The 13919-nt window shown below is 55.2% G+C and overlaps 1 protein-coding gene across 1 annotated transcript in view; it reads right to left on the reverse strand.

Moving 5' to 3' along the window:
• LOC124028660 (HBS1-like protein) overlaps positions 1–13615 on the reverse strand; it is a gene marked incomplete at its 3' end in the record, with an annotated part of 31421 nt that extends 17806 nt beyond the window's left edge. Inside the window, exons 1-4 of the mRNA XM_046340664.1 lie at positions 13509–13615; positions 2988–3244; positions 2520–2685; positions 2216–2333 (exon numbers count right to left, since the gene is read on the reverse strand). Of these exons, the coding sequence (XP_046196620.1) occupies positions 2216–2333; positions 2520–2685; positions 2988–3244; positions 13509–13555 (588 nt within the window). The remainder of the gene's footprint in view (positions 1–2215; positions 2334–2519; positions 2686–2987; positions 3245–13508) is intronic.
• Positions 13616–13919: the final 304 nt, after the last annotated feature.

Consider the following 13919-nt stretch of genomic DNA (forward strand, 5'->3'; position numbering starts at 1 on the left):
GAGGTCTGGACGTACCTGGGCCTCATGTTATGGATGAGGTCTGGACGTACCTGGGCCTCATGTTAGGGATGAGGTCTGGACGTACCTGGGCTGTTAGGGATGAGGTCTGGACGTACCTGGGCCTCATGTTATGGATGAGGTCTGGACGTACCTGGGCTGTTAGGGATGAGGTCTGGACGTACCTGGGCTGTTAGGGATGAGGTCTGGACGTACCTGGGCTGTTAGGGATGAGGTCTGGACGTACCTGGGCTGTTAGGGATGAGGTCTGGACGTACCTGGGCTGTTAGGGATGAGGTCTGGACGTACCTGGGCTGTTAGGGATGAGGTCTGGACGTACCTGGGCTGTTAGGGATGAGGTCTGGACGTACCTGGGCTGTTAGGGATGAGGTCTGGACGTACCTGGGCTGTTAGGGATGAGGTCTAGATGTACCTGGGCTGTTAGGGATGAGGTCTGGACATACCGGGGCTGTTAGGGATGAGGTCTGGACGTACCTGGGCTGTTAGGGATGAGGTCTGGACGTACCTGGGCTGTTAGGGATGAGGTCTGGACGTACCTGGGCTGTTAGGGATGAGGTCTGGACGTACCTGGGCTGTTAGGGATGACGTCTGGACGTACCTGGGCCTCATGTTATGGATGAGGTCTGGACGTACCTGGGCCTCATGTTATGGATGAGGTCTGGACGTACCTGGGCCTCATGTTATGGATGAGGTCTGGACGTACCTGGGCCTCATGTTAGGGATGAGGTCTGGACGTACCTGGGCTGTTATGGATGAGGTCTGGACGTACCTGGGCTGTTATGGATGAGGTCTGGACGTACCTGGGCCTCTCCAGTGATCATGTTAGGGATGAGGTCTGGACGTACCTGGGCTGTTATTGATGAGGTCTGGACGTACCTGGGCTGTTATGGATGAGGTCTGGACGTACCTGGGCCGCTCCAGTGATCATGTTAGGGATGAGGTCTGGACGTACCTGGGCTGTTAGGGATGAGGTCTGGACGTACCTGGGCTGTTAGGGATGAGGTCTGGACGTACCTGGGCTGTTAGGGATGAGGTCTGGACGTACCTGGGCTGTTAGGGATGAGGTCTGGACGTGCCTGGGCTGTTAGGGATGAGGTCTGGACGTACCTGGGCTGTTAGGGATGAGGTCTGGACGTACCTGGGCTGTTAGGGATGAGGTCTGGACGTACCTGGGCTGTTAGGGATGAGGTCTGGACGTACCTGGGCTGTTAGGGATGAGGTCTGGACGTACCTGGGCTGTTAGGGATGAGGTCTGGACGTACCTGGGCTGTTAGGGATGAGGTCTGGACGTACCTGGGCTGTTAGGGATGACGTCTGGACGTACCTGGGCCTCATGTTATGGATGAGGTCTGGACGTACCTGGGCCTCATGTTATGGATGAGGTCTGGACGTACCTGGGCCTCATGTTATGGATGAGGTCTGGACGTACCTGGGCCTCATGTTAGGGATGAGGTCTGGACGTACCTGGGCTGTTAGGGATGAGGTCTGGACGTACCTGGGCCTCATGTTATGGATGAGGTCTGGACGTACCTGGGCTGTTAGGGATGAGGTCTGGACGTACCTGGGCTGTTAGGGATGAGGTCTGGACGTACCTGGGCTGTTAGGGATGAGGTCTGGACGTACCTGGGCTGTTAGGGATGAGGTCTGGACGTACCTGGGCTGTTAGGGATGAGGTCTGGACGTACCTGGGCTGTTAGGGATGAGGTCTGGACGTACCTGGGCTGTTAGGGATGAGGTCTGGACGTACCTGGGCTGTTAGGGATGAGGTCTGGACGTACCTGGGCTGTTAGGGATGAGGTCTAGATGTACCTGGGCTGTTAGGGATGAGGTCTGGACATACCGGGGCTGTTAGGGATGAGGTCTGGACGTACCTGGGCTGTTAGGGATGAGGTCTGGACGTACCTGGGCTGTTAGGGATGAGGTCTGGACGTACCTGGGCTGTTAGGGATGAGGTCTGGACGTACCTGGGCTGTTAGGGATGACGTCTGGACGTACCTGGGCCTCATGTTATGGATGAGGTCTGGACGTACCTGGGCCTCATGTTATGGATGAGGTCTGGACGTACCTGGGCCTCATGTTATGGATGAGGTCTGGACGTACCTGGGCCTCATGTTAGGGATGAGGTCTGGACGTACCTGGGCTGTTATGGATGAGGTCTGGACGTACCTGGGCTGTTATGGATGAGGTCTGGACGTACCTGGGCTGCTCCAGTGATCATGTTAGGGATGAAGTCTTTGTGTCCAGGAGCGTCCATCAGAGTCACCACCTTAGAGGCCGTCTCAAACTTAGTCATCCCCACGTCCATGGTTACACCCCTGGAAAACACACACACACACACACACACACACACACACACACACACACACACACACACACACACACACACACACACACACACACACACACACACACACACACACACACACACACACACAGAGAGAGAGATTCAGTGGGTGTTCTGCAGAGTAGGTAGGTCTGTGTGTGGAACCGTCTGTCTGTACCTGTTCCTCTCCTCCCCGGTCTCATCCAGGACCCATGCGTAGGCGAACGAGGCCTTGCCAGCCTTTTTGGACTCCTGTTCGTACTTGTGCATGGTGCGTTTATTGACGTTTCCCAACAGGTACAGCAGGTGACCCATCAGAGTGCTCTTCCCAGCATCCACATGACCTGGAGAGGAGGGGGCGTGAAGAGGAAACAGGAATAGTACTGAACATTTTCTGATCGACCTCCGTGACCACGCCGACAGTGTAGTCTCTGTAACAGGGTAGTTTATGTACCTATAACCACCAGGTTGAGTAGTCTCTGTAACAGGGTAGTTTATGTACCTATAACCACCAGGTTGAGTAGTCTCTGTAACAGGGTAGTTTATGTACCTATAACCACCAGGTTGAGTAGTCTCTGTAACAGGGTAGTTTATGTACCTATAACCACCAGGTTGAGTAGTCTCTGTAACAGGGTAATTTATGTACCTATAACCACCAGGTTGAGTAGAGACTTGCCCCCTTGTCTCTTCTCCAGCTCGGCCCTGACGTTCAGCTGTTGCTTGGCCTTCCCCGGGGTACGTCCTGGGGTGGGGACGGAAGGGGGCTCCTCTGCCCCCCCGAACCCTTTAGAGGGTGTCTGCGGACGCTTGGAGGGGGTTTCGGGGCTGGTTTTCATGGTCATGTCATCAGGGCTACCCCCACGATGGACGGAGGGGCTGGGGACAACCCCGTTCTCCTCTGTACTGGATGGACCAAAGAAGAGACAAATCATTTATTTAAGTTCTTCTTCTTGTTAAGGAAATCTTCAGTATAACCCTGGTAAGACATGCTACAATCAAGTTAGTTTGTTTTGATAGGACAGTGAAGAGGGGACAGTGGAGAGGAGACAGGGGAGAAGGGGCCGGGAAGAGGGGACAGTGGAGAGGAGACAGTGGAGAGGGGGCAGGGGGAGGGGCAGGGGAGAGGGGGCAGGGGAGAGGAGACAAGGGAGAGGAGACAGGGGAGAGGGAGACAGGGGAGAGGAGACAGGGGAGAGGAGACAGGGAGACGAGACAGGGAGAGGAGACAGGGGGAGAGGAGACAGGGGAGAGGAGACAGGGGAGAGGAGACAGGGGAGAGGAGACAGGGGAGAGGGGACAGGGGAGAGGAGACAGGGGAGAGGGGGCCGGGAAGAGGGGACAGGAGACAGGGGAGAGGGGGCCGGGAAGAGGGGACAGGGGAGAGGAGACAGGGGAAAGGAGACAGGGGAGAGGGGGCCGGGAAGAGGGGACAGGAGACAGGGGAGAGGAGACAGTGGAGAGGAGACAGTGGAGAGGAGACAGTGGAGAGGAGACAGTGGAGAGGAGACAGTGGAGAGGAGACAGTGGAGAGGAGACAGTGGAGAGGAGACAGTGGAGAGGAGACAGTGGAGAGGAGACAGTGGAGAGGAGACGGGACAGGGGAGAGGGGACAGGGGAGAGGGGACAGTGAAGAGAGGAGAGGGGGCCGGGAAGAGGGGACAGGGAAGAGGGGACCGGGAAGAGGACAACAAGTGTCACAGAACTCCTCTGAATGTAACCAATACAAATGAATGGAAACACGAAGGTAGTTTTGTGCCCCCAAAAATTATTTATATATATATATACACAGTACGAGTCAAACGTTTTAGAACACCTACTTATTCAAGTGTCCCCTTCCCCAACTGTTCCTGTTCCCTTCCCCAACTGTTCCTGTTCCCTTCCCCAACTGTTCCTGTCCCCTTCCCCAACTGTCCCTGTTCCCTTCCCCAACTGTTCCTGTTCCCTTCCCCAACTGTCCCCTTCACCAACTGTCCCCTTCACCAACTGTCCCTGTTCCCTTCCCCAACTGTTCCTGTTCCCTTCCCCAACTGTCCCCTTCACCAACTGTCCCCTTCACCAACTGTCCCCTTCACCAACTGTCCCTTTCCCCAACTGTCCCCTTCCCCAACTGTCCCCTTTCTCAACTGTCCCCTTCCCCAACTGTCCCCTTCCCCAACTGTTCCCTTCCCCAACTGTCCCCTTCACCAACTGTTCCCTTCACCAACTGTTCCCTTCACCAACTGTCCCCTTCCCCAACTGTCCCCTTCCCCAACTGTCCCCTTCACCAACTGTCCCCTTCCCCAACTGTCCCCTTCACCAACTGTCCCCTTCACCAACTGTCCCCTTCACCAACTGTTCCCTTCACCAACTGTTCCCTTCACCAACTGTTCCCTTCACCAACTGTTCCTGTACCCTTCCCCAACGGTTCCTGTACCCTTCCCCAACGGTTCCCGTACCCTTCCCCAACTGTTCCCTTCCCCAACTGTTCCCTTCCCCAACTGTTCCCGTTCCCGTTCCCTTCCCCAACTGTTCCCGTTCCCAACTGTTCCTGTTCCCAACTGTTCCTGTTCCCAACTGTTCCTGTTCCCAACTGTTCCTGTTCCCAACTGTTCCTGTTCCCAACTGTTCCTGTTCCTGTTCCCAACTGTTCCTGTCCCCTTCCCCAACTGTCCCCTTCCCCAACTGTCCCCTTCCCCAACTGTTCCTGTTCCCTTCCCCAACTGTTCCTGTTCCCTTCCCCAACTGTTCCTGTTCCCTTCCCCAACTGTTCCTGTCCCCTTCCCCAACTGTTCCTGTCCCCTTCCCCAACTGTTCCTGTTCCCTTCCCCAACTGTTCCCTTCCCCAACTGTTCCCGTTCCCTTCCCCAACTGTTCCCTTCCCCAACTGTTCCCGTTCCCTTCCCCAACTGTTCCCGTTCCCTTCCCCAACTGTTCCCGTTCCCTTCCCCAACTGTTCCCGTTCCCTTCCCCAACTGTTCCCGTTCCCTTCCCCAACTGTTCCCGTTCCCTTCCCCAACTGTTCCCGTTCCCTTCCCCAACTGTTCCCGTTCCCGTTCCCTTCCCCAACTGTTCCCGTTCCCTTCCCCAACTGTTCCCGTTCCCAACTGTTCCCGTTCCCAACTGTTCCCGTTCCCAACTGTTCCTGTTCCCAACTGTTCCTGTTCCCAACTGTTCCTGTTCCCAACTGTTCCTGTTCCTGTTCCCAACTGTTCCTGTCCCCCTCCCCAACTGTCCCCTTCCCCAACTGTCCCCTTCCCCAACTGTTCCTGTTCCCTTCCCCAACTGTTCCTGTTCCCTTCCCCAACTGTTCCTGTTCCCTTCCCCAACTGTTCCTGTTCCCTTCCCCAACTGTTCCTGTTCCCTTCCCCAACTGTTCCTGTCCCCTTCCCCAACTGTTCCTGTCCCCTTCCCCAACTGTTCCTGTTCCCTTCCCCAACTGTTCCCTTCCCCAACTGTTCCCTTCCCCAACTGTCCCCTTCCCCAACTGTCCCCTTCCCCAACTGTCCCCTTCCCCAACTGTCCCCTTCCCCAACTGTTCCCTTCCCATCTGTCCCCTTCCCAACTGTCCCCTTCCCAACTGTCCCCTTCCCCAACTGTCCCCTTCCCCAACTGTCCCCTTCCCCAACTGTCCCCTTCCCCAACTGTTCCTGTCCCCTTCCCCAACTGTTCCTGTTCCCTTCCCCAACTGTTCCCTTCCCCAACTGTTCCTGTCCCCAACTGTTCCTGTCCCCAACTGTTCCTGTCCCCAACTGTTCCTGTCCCCTTCACCAACTGTTCCTGTCCCCTTACCCAACTGTCCCCTTACCAAACTGTTCCTGTCCCCTTCCCCAACTGTTCCCTTCCCCAACTGTTCCTGTTCTCTTCCAACTGTTCCTGTTCCCTTCCAACTGTCCCCTTCCCCAACTGTCCCCTTCCCCAACTGTCCCCTTCCCCAACTGTTCCCTTCCCCAACTGTCCCTTCCCCAACTGTCCCCTTCCCCAACTGTCCCCTTCCCCAACTGTCCCCTTCCCCAACTGTCCTGTTCCTTCCCCAACTGTTCCCTTCCCCAACTGTCCCCTTCCCCAACTGTCCCCTTCCCCAACTGTCCCCTTCCCCAACTGTCCCCTTCCCCAACTGTTCCCTTCCCCAACTGTTCCCTTCCCCAACTGTTCCCTTCCCCAACTGTTCCCTTCCCCAACTGTTCCCTTCCCCAACTGTTCCCTTCCCCAACTGTTCCCTTCCCCAACTGTTCCCGTTCCCTTCCCCAACTGTTCCTGTTCCCTTCCCCAACTGTTCCCGTCCCCAACTGTTCCTGTCCCCTTCCCCAACTTTCCCCAACTGTTCCTGTTCCCTTTACCAACTGTTCAGGTCCCCTTCCCCAACTGTCCCCTTCCCCAACTGTTCCTGTCCCTTTACCCAACTGTCCCCTTACCCAACTGTCCCCTTACCCAACTGTTCCTGTCCCCTTACCCAACTGTTCCTGTTCCCTTCCCCAACTGTTCCTGTTCCCTTCCCCAACTGTTCCCTTCCCCAACTGTTCCTGTTCTCTTCCAACTGTTCCTGTTCCCTTCCAACTGTTCCTGTTCCCTTCCAACTGTTCCTGTTCCCTTCCAACTGTTCCTGTTCCCTTCCAACTGTTCCCTTCCCCAACTGTTCCTGTTCTCTTCCAACTGTTCCTGTTCCCTTCCAACTGTTCCTGTTCCCTTCCAACTGTTCCTGTTCCCTTCCAACTGTTCCCTTCCCCAACTGTTCCTGTCCCAACTGTCCCCTTACCCAACTGTTCCTGTTCCCTTCCAACTGTTCCTGTTCCCAACTGTTCCCTTCCCCAACTGTTCCTGTTCTCTTCCAACTGTTCCTGTTCCCTTCCAACTGTCCCCTTCCCCAACTGTCCCCTTCCCCAACTGTCCCCTTCCCCAACTGTCCCCTTCCCCAACTGTCCCCTTCCCCAACTGTTCCCTTCCCCAACTGTCCCCTTCCCCAACTGTCCCCTTCCCCAACTGTCCCCTTCCCCAACTGTCCCCTTCCCCAACTGTCCCCTTCCCCAACTGTCCCCTTCCCCAACTGTCCCTGTTCCCTTCCCCAACTGTTCCCTTCCCCAACTGTTCCCTTCCCCAACTGTTCCCTTCCCCAACTGTTCCCTTCCCCAACTGTTCCCTTCCCCAACTGTTCCCTTCCCCAACTGTCCCCTTCCCCAACTGTCCCCTTCCCCAACTGTCCCCTTCCCCAACTGTTCCCTTCCCCAACTGTACCCTTCCCCAACTGTTCCCTTCCACCACTGTTCCCTTCCCCAACTGTTCCCTTCCCCAACTGTTCCCTTCCCCAACTGTTCCCTTCCCCAACTGTTCCCTTCCCCAACTGTTCCCTTCCCCAACTGTTCCCTTCCCCAACTGTTCCCTTCCCCAACTGTTCCCGTTCCCTTCCCCAACTGTTCCTGTTCCCTTCCCCAACTGTTCCCGTCCCCAACTGTTCCTGTCCCCTTCCCCAACTTTCCCCAACTGTTCCTGTTCCCTTTACCAACTGTTCAGGTCCCTTCCCCAACTGTCCCCTTCCCCAACTGTTCCTGTCCCTTTACCCAACTGTCCCCTTACCCAACTGTCCCCTTACCCAACTGTTCCTGTCCCCTTACCCAACTGTTCCTGTTCCCTTCCCCAACTGTTCCTGTTCTCTTCCAACTGTTCCTGTTCCCTTCCAACTGTTCCTGTTCTCTTCCAACTGTTCCTGTTCCCTTCCAACTGTTCCTGTTCCCTTCCAACTGTTCCCTTCCCCAACTGTTCCTGTTCTCTTCCAACTGTTCCTGTTCCCTTCCAACTGTTCCTGTTCCCTTCCAACTGTTCCTGTTCCCTTCCAACTGTTCCCTTCCCCAACTGTTCCTGTCCCAACTGTCCCCTTACCCAACTGTTCCTGTTCCCTTCCAACTGTTCCTGTTCCCAACTGTTCCCTTCCCCAACTGTTCCTGTTCCCTTCCCAAACTGTTCCTGTTCCCTTCCCCAACTGTTCCTGTCCCCTTCCCCAACTGTTCCTGTTCCCTTCCCCAACTGTTCCCTTCCCCAACTGTTCCCTTCCCCAACTGTTCCCTTCCCCAACTGTTCCCTTCCCCAACTGTTCCCTTCCCCAACTGTTCCCTTCCCCAACTGTTCCCTTCCCCAACTGTTCCCTTCCCCAACTGTTCCCTTCCCCAACTGTTCCCTTCCCCAACTGTTCCCTTCCCCAACTGTTCCCGTTCCCTTCCCCAACTGTTCCTGTTCCCGTCCCCAACTGTTCCCGTCCCCAACTGTTCCTGTCCCCTTCCCCAACTTTCCCCAACTGTTCCTGTTCCCTTTACCAACTGTTCAGGTCCCCTTCCCCAACTGTCCCCTTCCCCAACTGTTCCTGTCCCTTTACCCAACTGTCCCCTTACCCAACTGTCCCCTTACCCAACTGTTCCTGTCCCCTTACCCAACTGTTCCTGTTCCCTTCCCCAACTGTTCCTGTTCCCTTCCCCAACTGTTCCCTTCCCCAACTGTTCCTGTTCTCTTCCAACTGTTCCTGTTCCCTTCCAACTGTTCCTGTTCCCTTCCAACTGTTCCCTTCCCCAACTGTTCCTGTTCTCTTCCAACTGTTCCTGTTCCCTTCCAACTGTTCCTGTTCCCTTCCAACTGTTCCTGTTCCCTTCCAACTGTTCCTGTTCCCTTCCAACTGTTCCTGTTCCCTTCCAACTGTTCCCTTCCCCAACTGTTCCTGTCCCAACTGTCCCCTTACCCAACTGTTCCTGTTCCCTTCCAACTGTTCCTGTTCCCAACTGTTCCCTTCCCCAACTGTTCCTGTTCCCTTCCCAAACTGTTCCTGTCCCCTTCCCAAACTGTTCCTGTCCCCTTCCCCAACTGTTCCTGTTCCCTTCCCCAACTGTTCCTGTTCCCTTCCCCAACTGTTCCTGTTCCCTTCCCCAACTGTTCCTGTTCCCTTCCCCAACTGTTCCTGTTCCCTTCCCCAACTGTTCCTGTTCCCTTCCCCAACTGTTCCTGTTCCTTCCCCAACTGTTCCTGTCCCTTCCCCAACTGTTCCTGTCCCCTTCCCCAACTGTCCCCTTCCCCAACTGTCCCCTTCCCCAACTGTCCCCTTCCCCAACTGTCCCCTTCCCCAACTGTCCCCTTCCCCAACTGTCCCCTTCCCCAACTGTTCCCTTCCCCAACTGTTCCCTTCCCCAACTGTCCCCTTCCCCAACTGTCCCCTTCCCCAACTGTCCCCTTCCCCAACTGTCCCTGTTCCCTTCCCCAACTGTTCCCTTCCCCAACTGTCCCTTCCCCAACTGTCCCCTTCCCCAACTGTCCCCTTCCCCAACTGTCCCCTTCCCCAACTGTTCCTTCCAGCTGTTCCTTCCCCAACTGTTCCCTTCCCCAACTGTTCCCTTCCCCAACTGTTCCTTCCCCAACTGTTCCCTTCCCCAACTGTTCCCTTCCCCAACTGTTCCTTCCCCAACTGTTCCTGTTCCCTTCCCCAACTGTTCCCGTCCCCAACTGTTCTGTCCCCTTCCCCAACTTTCCCCAACTGTTCCTGTTCCTTTACCAACTGTTCAGGTCCCCTTCCCCAACTGTCCCCCTTCCCCAACTGTTCCTGTCCCTTTACCCAACTGTCCCCTTACCCAACTGTCCCCTTACCCAACTGTTCCTGTCCCCTTACCCAACTGTTCCTGTTCCCTTCCCCAACTGTTCCTGTTCCCTTCCCCAACTGTTCCCTTCCCCAACTGTTCCTGTTCTCTTCCAACTGTTCCTGTTCCCTTCCAACTGTTCCTGTTCCCTTCCAACTGTTCCTGTTCCCTTCCAACTGTTCCTGTTCCCTTCCAACTGTTCCCTTCCCCAACTGTTCCTGTTCTCTTCCAACTGTTCCTGTTCCCTTCCAACTGTTCCTGTTCCCTTCCAACTGTTCCTGTTCCCTTCCCCAACTGTTCCTGTCCCAACTGTCCCCTTACCCAACTGTTCCTGTTCCCTTCCAACTGTTCCTGTTCCCAACTGTTCCCTTCCCCAACTGTTCCTGTTCTCTTCCAACTGTTCCTGTTCCCTTCCAACTGTCCCCTTCCCCAACTGTCCCCTTCCCCAACTGTCCCCTTCCCCAACTGTCCCCTTCCCCAACTGTCCCCTTCCCCAACTGTCCCCTTCCCCAACTGTTCCCTTCCCCAACTGTTCCTTCCCCAACTGTTCCTTCCCCAACTGTCCCCTTCCCCAACTGTCCCCTTCCCCAACTGTTCCTTCCCCAACTGTACCCTTCCCCAACTGTTCCCTTCCACCACTGTTCCCTTCCCCAACTGTTCCCTTCCCCAACTGTTCCCTTCCCCAACTGTTCCCTTCCCCAACTGTTCCCTTCCCCAACTGTTCCTTCCCCAACTGTTCCCTTCCCCAACTGTTCCTTCCCCAACTGTTCCTTCCCCAACTGTTCCGTTCCTTCCCCAACTGTTCCTGTTCCCTTCCCCAACTGTTCCCGTCCCCAACTGTTCCTGTCCCCTTCCCCAACTTTCCCCAACTGTTCCTGTTCCCTTTACCAACTGTTCAGGTCCCCTTCCCCAACTGTCCCCTTCCCCAACTGTTCCTGTCCCTTTACCCAACTGTCCCCTTACCCAACTGTCCCCTTACCCAACTGTTCCTGTCCCCTTACCCAACTGTTCCTGTTCCCTTCCCCAACTGTTCCTGTTCTCTTCCAACTGTTCCTGTTCCCTTCCAACTGTTCCTGTTCTCTTCCAACTGTTCCTGTTCCCTTCCAACTGTTCCTGTTCCCTTCCAACTGTTCCCTTCCCCAACTGTTCCTGTTCTCTTCCAACTGTTCCTGTTCCCTTCCAACTGTTCCTGTTCCCTTCCAACTGTTCCTGTTCCCTTCCCCAACTGTTCCTGTCCCAACTGTCCCCTTACCCAACTGTTCCTGTTCCCTTCCAACTGTTCCTGTTCCCAACTGTTCCCTTCCCCAACTGTTCCTGTTCCCTTCCCAAACTGTTCCTGTTCCCTTCCCCAACTGTTCCTGTTCCCTTCCCCAACTGTTCCTGTCCCCTTCCCCAACTGTCCCCTTCCCCAACTGTTCCCTTCCCCAACTGTTCCCTTCCCCAACTGTTCCCTTCCCCAACTGTTCCCTTCCCCAACTGTTCCCTTCCCCAACTGTTCCCTTCCCCAACTGTTCCCTTCCCCAACTGTTCCCTTCCCCAACTGTTCCCTTCCCCAACTGTTCCCTTCCCCAACTGTTCCCTTCCCCAACTGTTCCCTTCCCCAACTGTTCCCTTCCCCAACTGTTCCCGTTCCCTTCCCCAACTGTTCCTGTTCCTTCCCCAACTGTTCCGTCCCCAACTGTTCCTGTCCCCTTCCCCAACTTTCCCCAACTGTTCCTGTTCCCTTTACCAACTGTTCAGGTCCCCTTCCCCAACTGTCCCCTTCCCCAACTGTTCCTGTCCCTTTACCCAACTGTCCCTTACCCAACTGTCCCCTTACCCAACTGTTCCTGTCCCCTTACCCAACTGTTCCTGTTCCTTCCCAACTGTTCCTGTTCCCTTCCCCAACTGTTCCTGTTCCTTCCCCAACTGTTCCCTTCCCCAACTGTTCCTGTTCTCTTCCAACTGTTCTGTTCCCTTCCAACTGTTCCTGTTCCTTCCAACTGTTCCTTCCCCAACTGTTCCTGTTCTCTTCCAACTGTTCTGTTCCCTTCCAACTGTTCCTGTTCCCTTCCAACTGTTCCTGTTCCTTCCAACTGTTCCCTTCCCCAACTGTTCCTGTCCCAACTGTCCCCTTACCCAACTGTTCCTGTTCCCTTCCAACTGTTCCTGTTCCCAACTGTTCCCTTCCCCAACTGTTCCTGTTCCCTTCCCAAACTGTTCCTGTCCCCTTCCCCAACTGTTCCTGTTCCCTTCCCCAACTGTTCCTGTTCCCTTCCCCAACTGTTCCTGTTCCCTTCCCCAACTGTTCCTGTTCCCTTCCCCAACTGTTCCTGTTCCCTTCCCCAACTGTTCCTGTCCCCTTCCCCAACTGTCCCCTTCCCCAACTGTCCCCTTCCCCAACTGTCCCCTTCCCCAACTGTCCCCTTCCCCAACTGTCCCCTTCCCCAACTGTCCCCTTCCCCAACTGTTCCTTCCCCAACTGTTCCCTTCCCCAACTGTTCCCTTCCCCAACTGTTCCCTTCCCCAACTGTTCCCTTCCCCAACTGTTCCCTTCCCCAACTGTTCCCGTTCCCTTCCCCAACTGTTCCCGTTCCCTTCCCCAACTGTTCCCGTTCCCTTCCCCAACTGTCCCTGTTCCCCAACTGTTCCCTTCCCCAACTGTCCCATTCCCCAACTGTTCCTGTTCCCTTCCCCAACTGTTCCCTTCCCCATCTGTTCCCTTCCCCAACTGTTCCCTTCCCCAACTGTTCCCTTCCCCAACTGTTCCCTTCCCCAACTGTTCCCTTCCCCAACTGTTCCCTTCCTCAACTGTTCCCTTCCCCAACTGTTCCCTTCCACAACTGTTCCCTTCCACAACTGTTCCCGTCCCCAACTGTTCCCGTCCCCAACTGTTCCCGTCCCCAACTGTTCCCGTCCCCAACTGTTCCTGTCCCCTTCCCCAACTTTCCCCAACTGTTCCTGTTCCCTTTACCAACTGTTCAGGTCCCCTTCCCCAACTGTTCCTGTCCCTTTACCCAACTGTTCTCTTCCAACTGTCCCCGTTCCCTTCCAACTGTCCCCGTTCCCTTCCAACTGTCCCCTTCCCCAACTGTCCCCTTCCCCAACTGTCCCCTTCCCCAACTGTCCCCTTCCCCAACTGTCCCTTCCCCAACTGTCCCCGTCCCCAACTGTCCCCGTCCCCAACTGTTCCGTCCCCTTCCCCAACTGTCCCCTTCCCCAACTGTCCCCTTCCCCAACTGTCCCCTTCCCCAACTGTCCCCTTCCCCAACTGTCCCCTTCCCCAACTGTCCCCTTCCCCAACTGTCCCCTTCCCCAACTGTCCCCTTCCCCAACTGTCCCCTTCCCCAACTGTCCCCTTCCCCAACTGTCCCCTTCCCCAACTGTCCCCTTTCTCAACTGTCCCCTTCCCCAACTGTTCCCTTCCCCAACTGTTCCCTTCCCCAACTGTTCCCTTCCCCAACTGTTCCCTTCCCCAACTGTTCCCTTCCCCAACTGTTCCCTTCCCCAACTGTTCACATCCCCAACTACTATAGTCGTTATCTCTTCAGTCTGCCCCAGAGAAAAGCTGATGAACATAGTGTGTGTGTGTGTGTGTGTTATACCTTGGCACGTCAAAGCCCATGGTCTGTTTCTTCCCTGAGACGGTCATGCGGGCCACTTTAGGCAGAACTTCTGAGTCCAGTTGACACTGCCCCGCCTCACGGTCCTTAGCTGGGGGAGAGAGAGACACACACTCAGTAATACACATAAACACACACTCAGTAATACACAAACACACACTCAGTAATACACAAACACACACTCAGTAATACACATAAACACACTTCATGCAACTCCAAACACACAGGCAATAATATTCTCTCACGCACAGGAATACAACAAATCACAGTATGCACAGTTTCATTATGGAATTTTTATGCATTACTTCCCAAATGAATTTGAGTGAACTAGTAACTACATGTGCAGAACCATCAGCAAATATACAAGGTGTGTGTCAGATGGATTTGAATACC

Source organism: Oncorhynchus gorbuscha, unplaced genomic scaffold (assembly GCF_021184085.1).
Source record: "Oncorhynchus gorbuscha isolate QuinsamMale2020 ecotype Even-year unplaced genomic scaffold, OgorEven_v1.0 Un_scaffold_4604, whole genome shotgun sequence".
NCBI classification, from domain to species: Eukaryota; Metazoa; Chordata; class Actinopteri; order Salmoniformes; family Salmonidae; genus Oncorhynchus; species Oncorhynchus gorbuscha.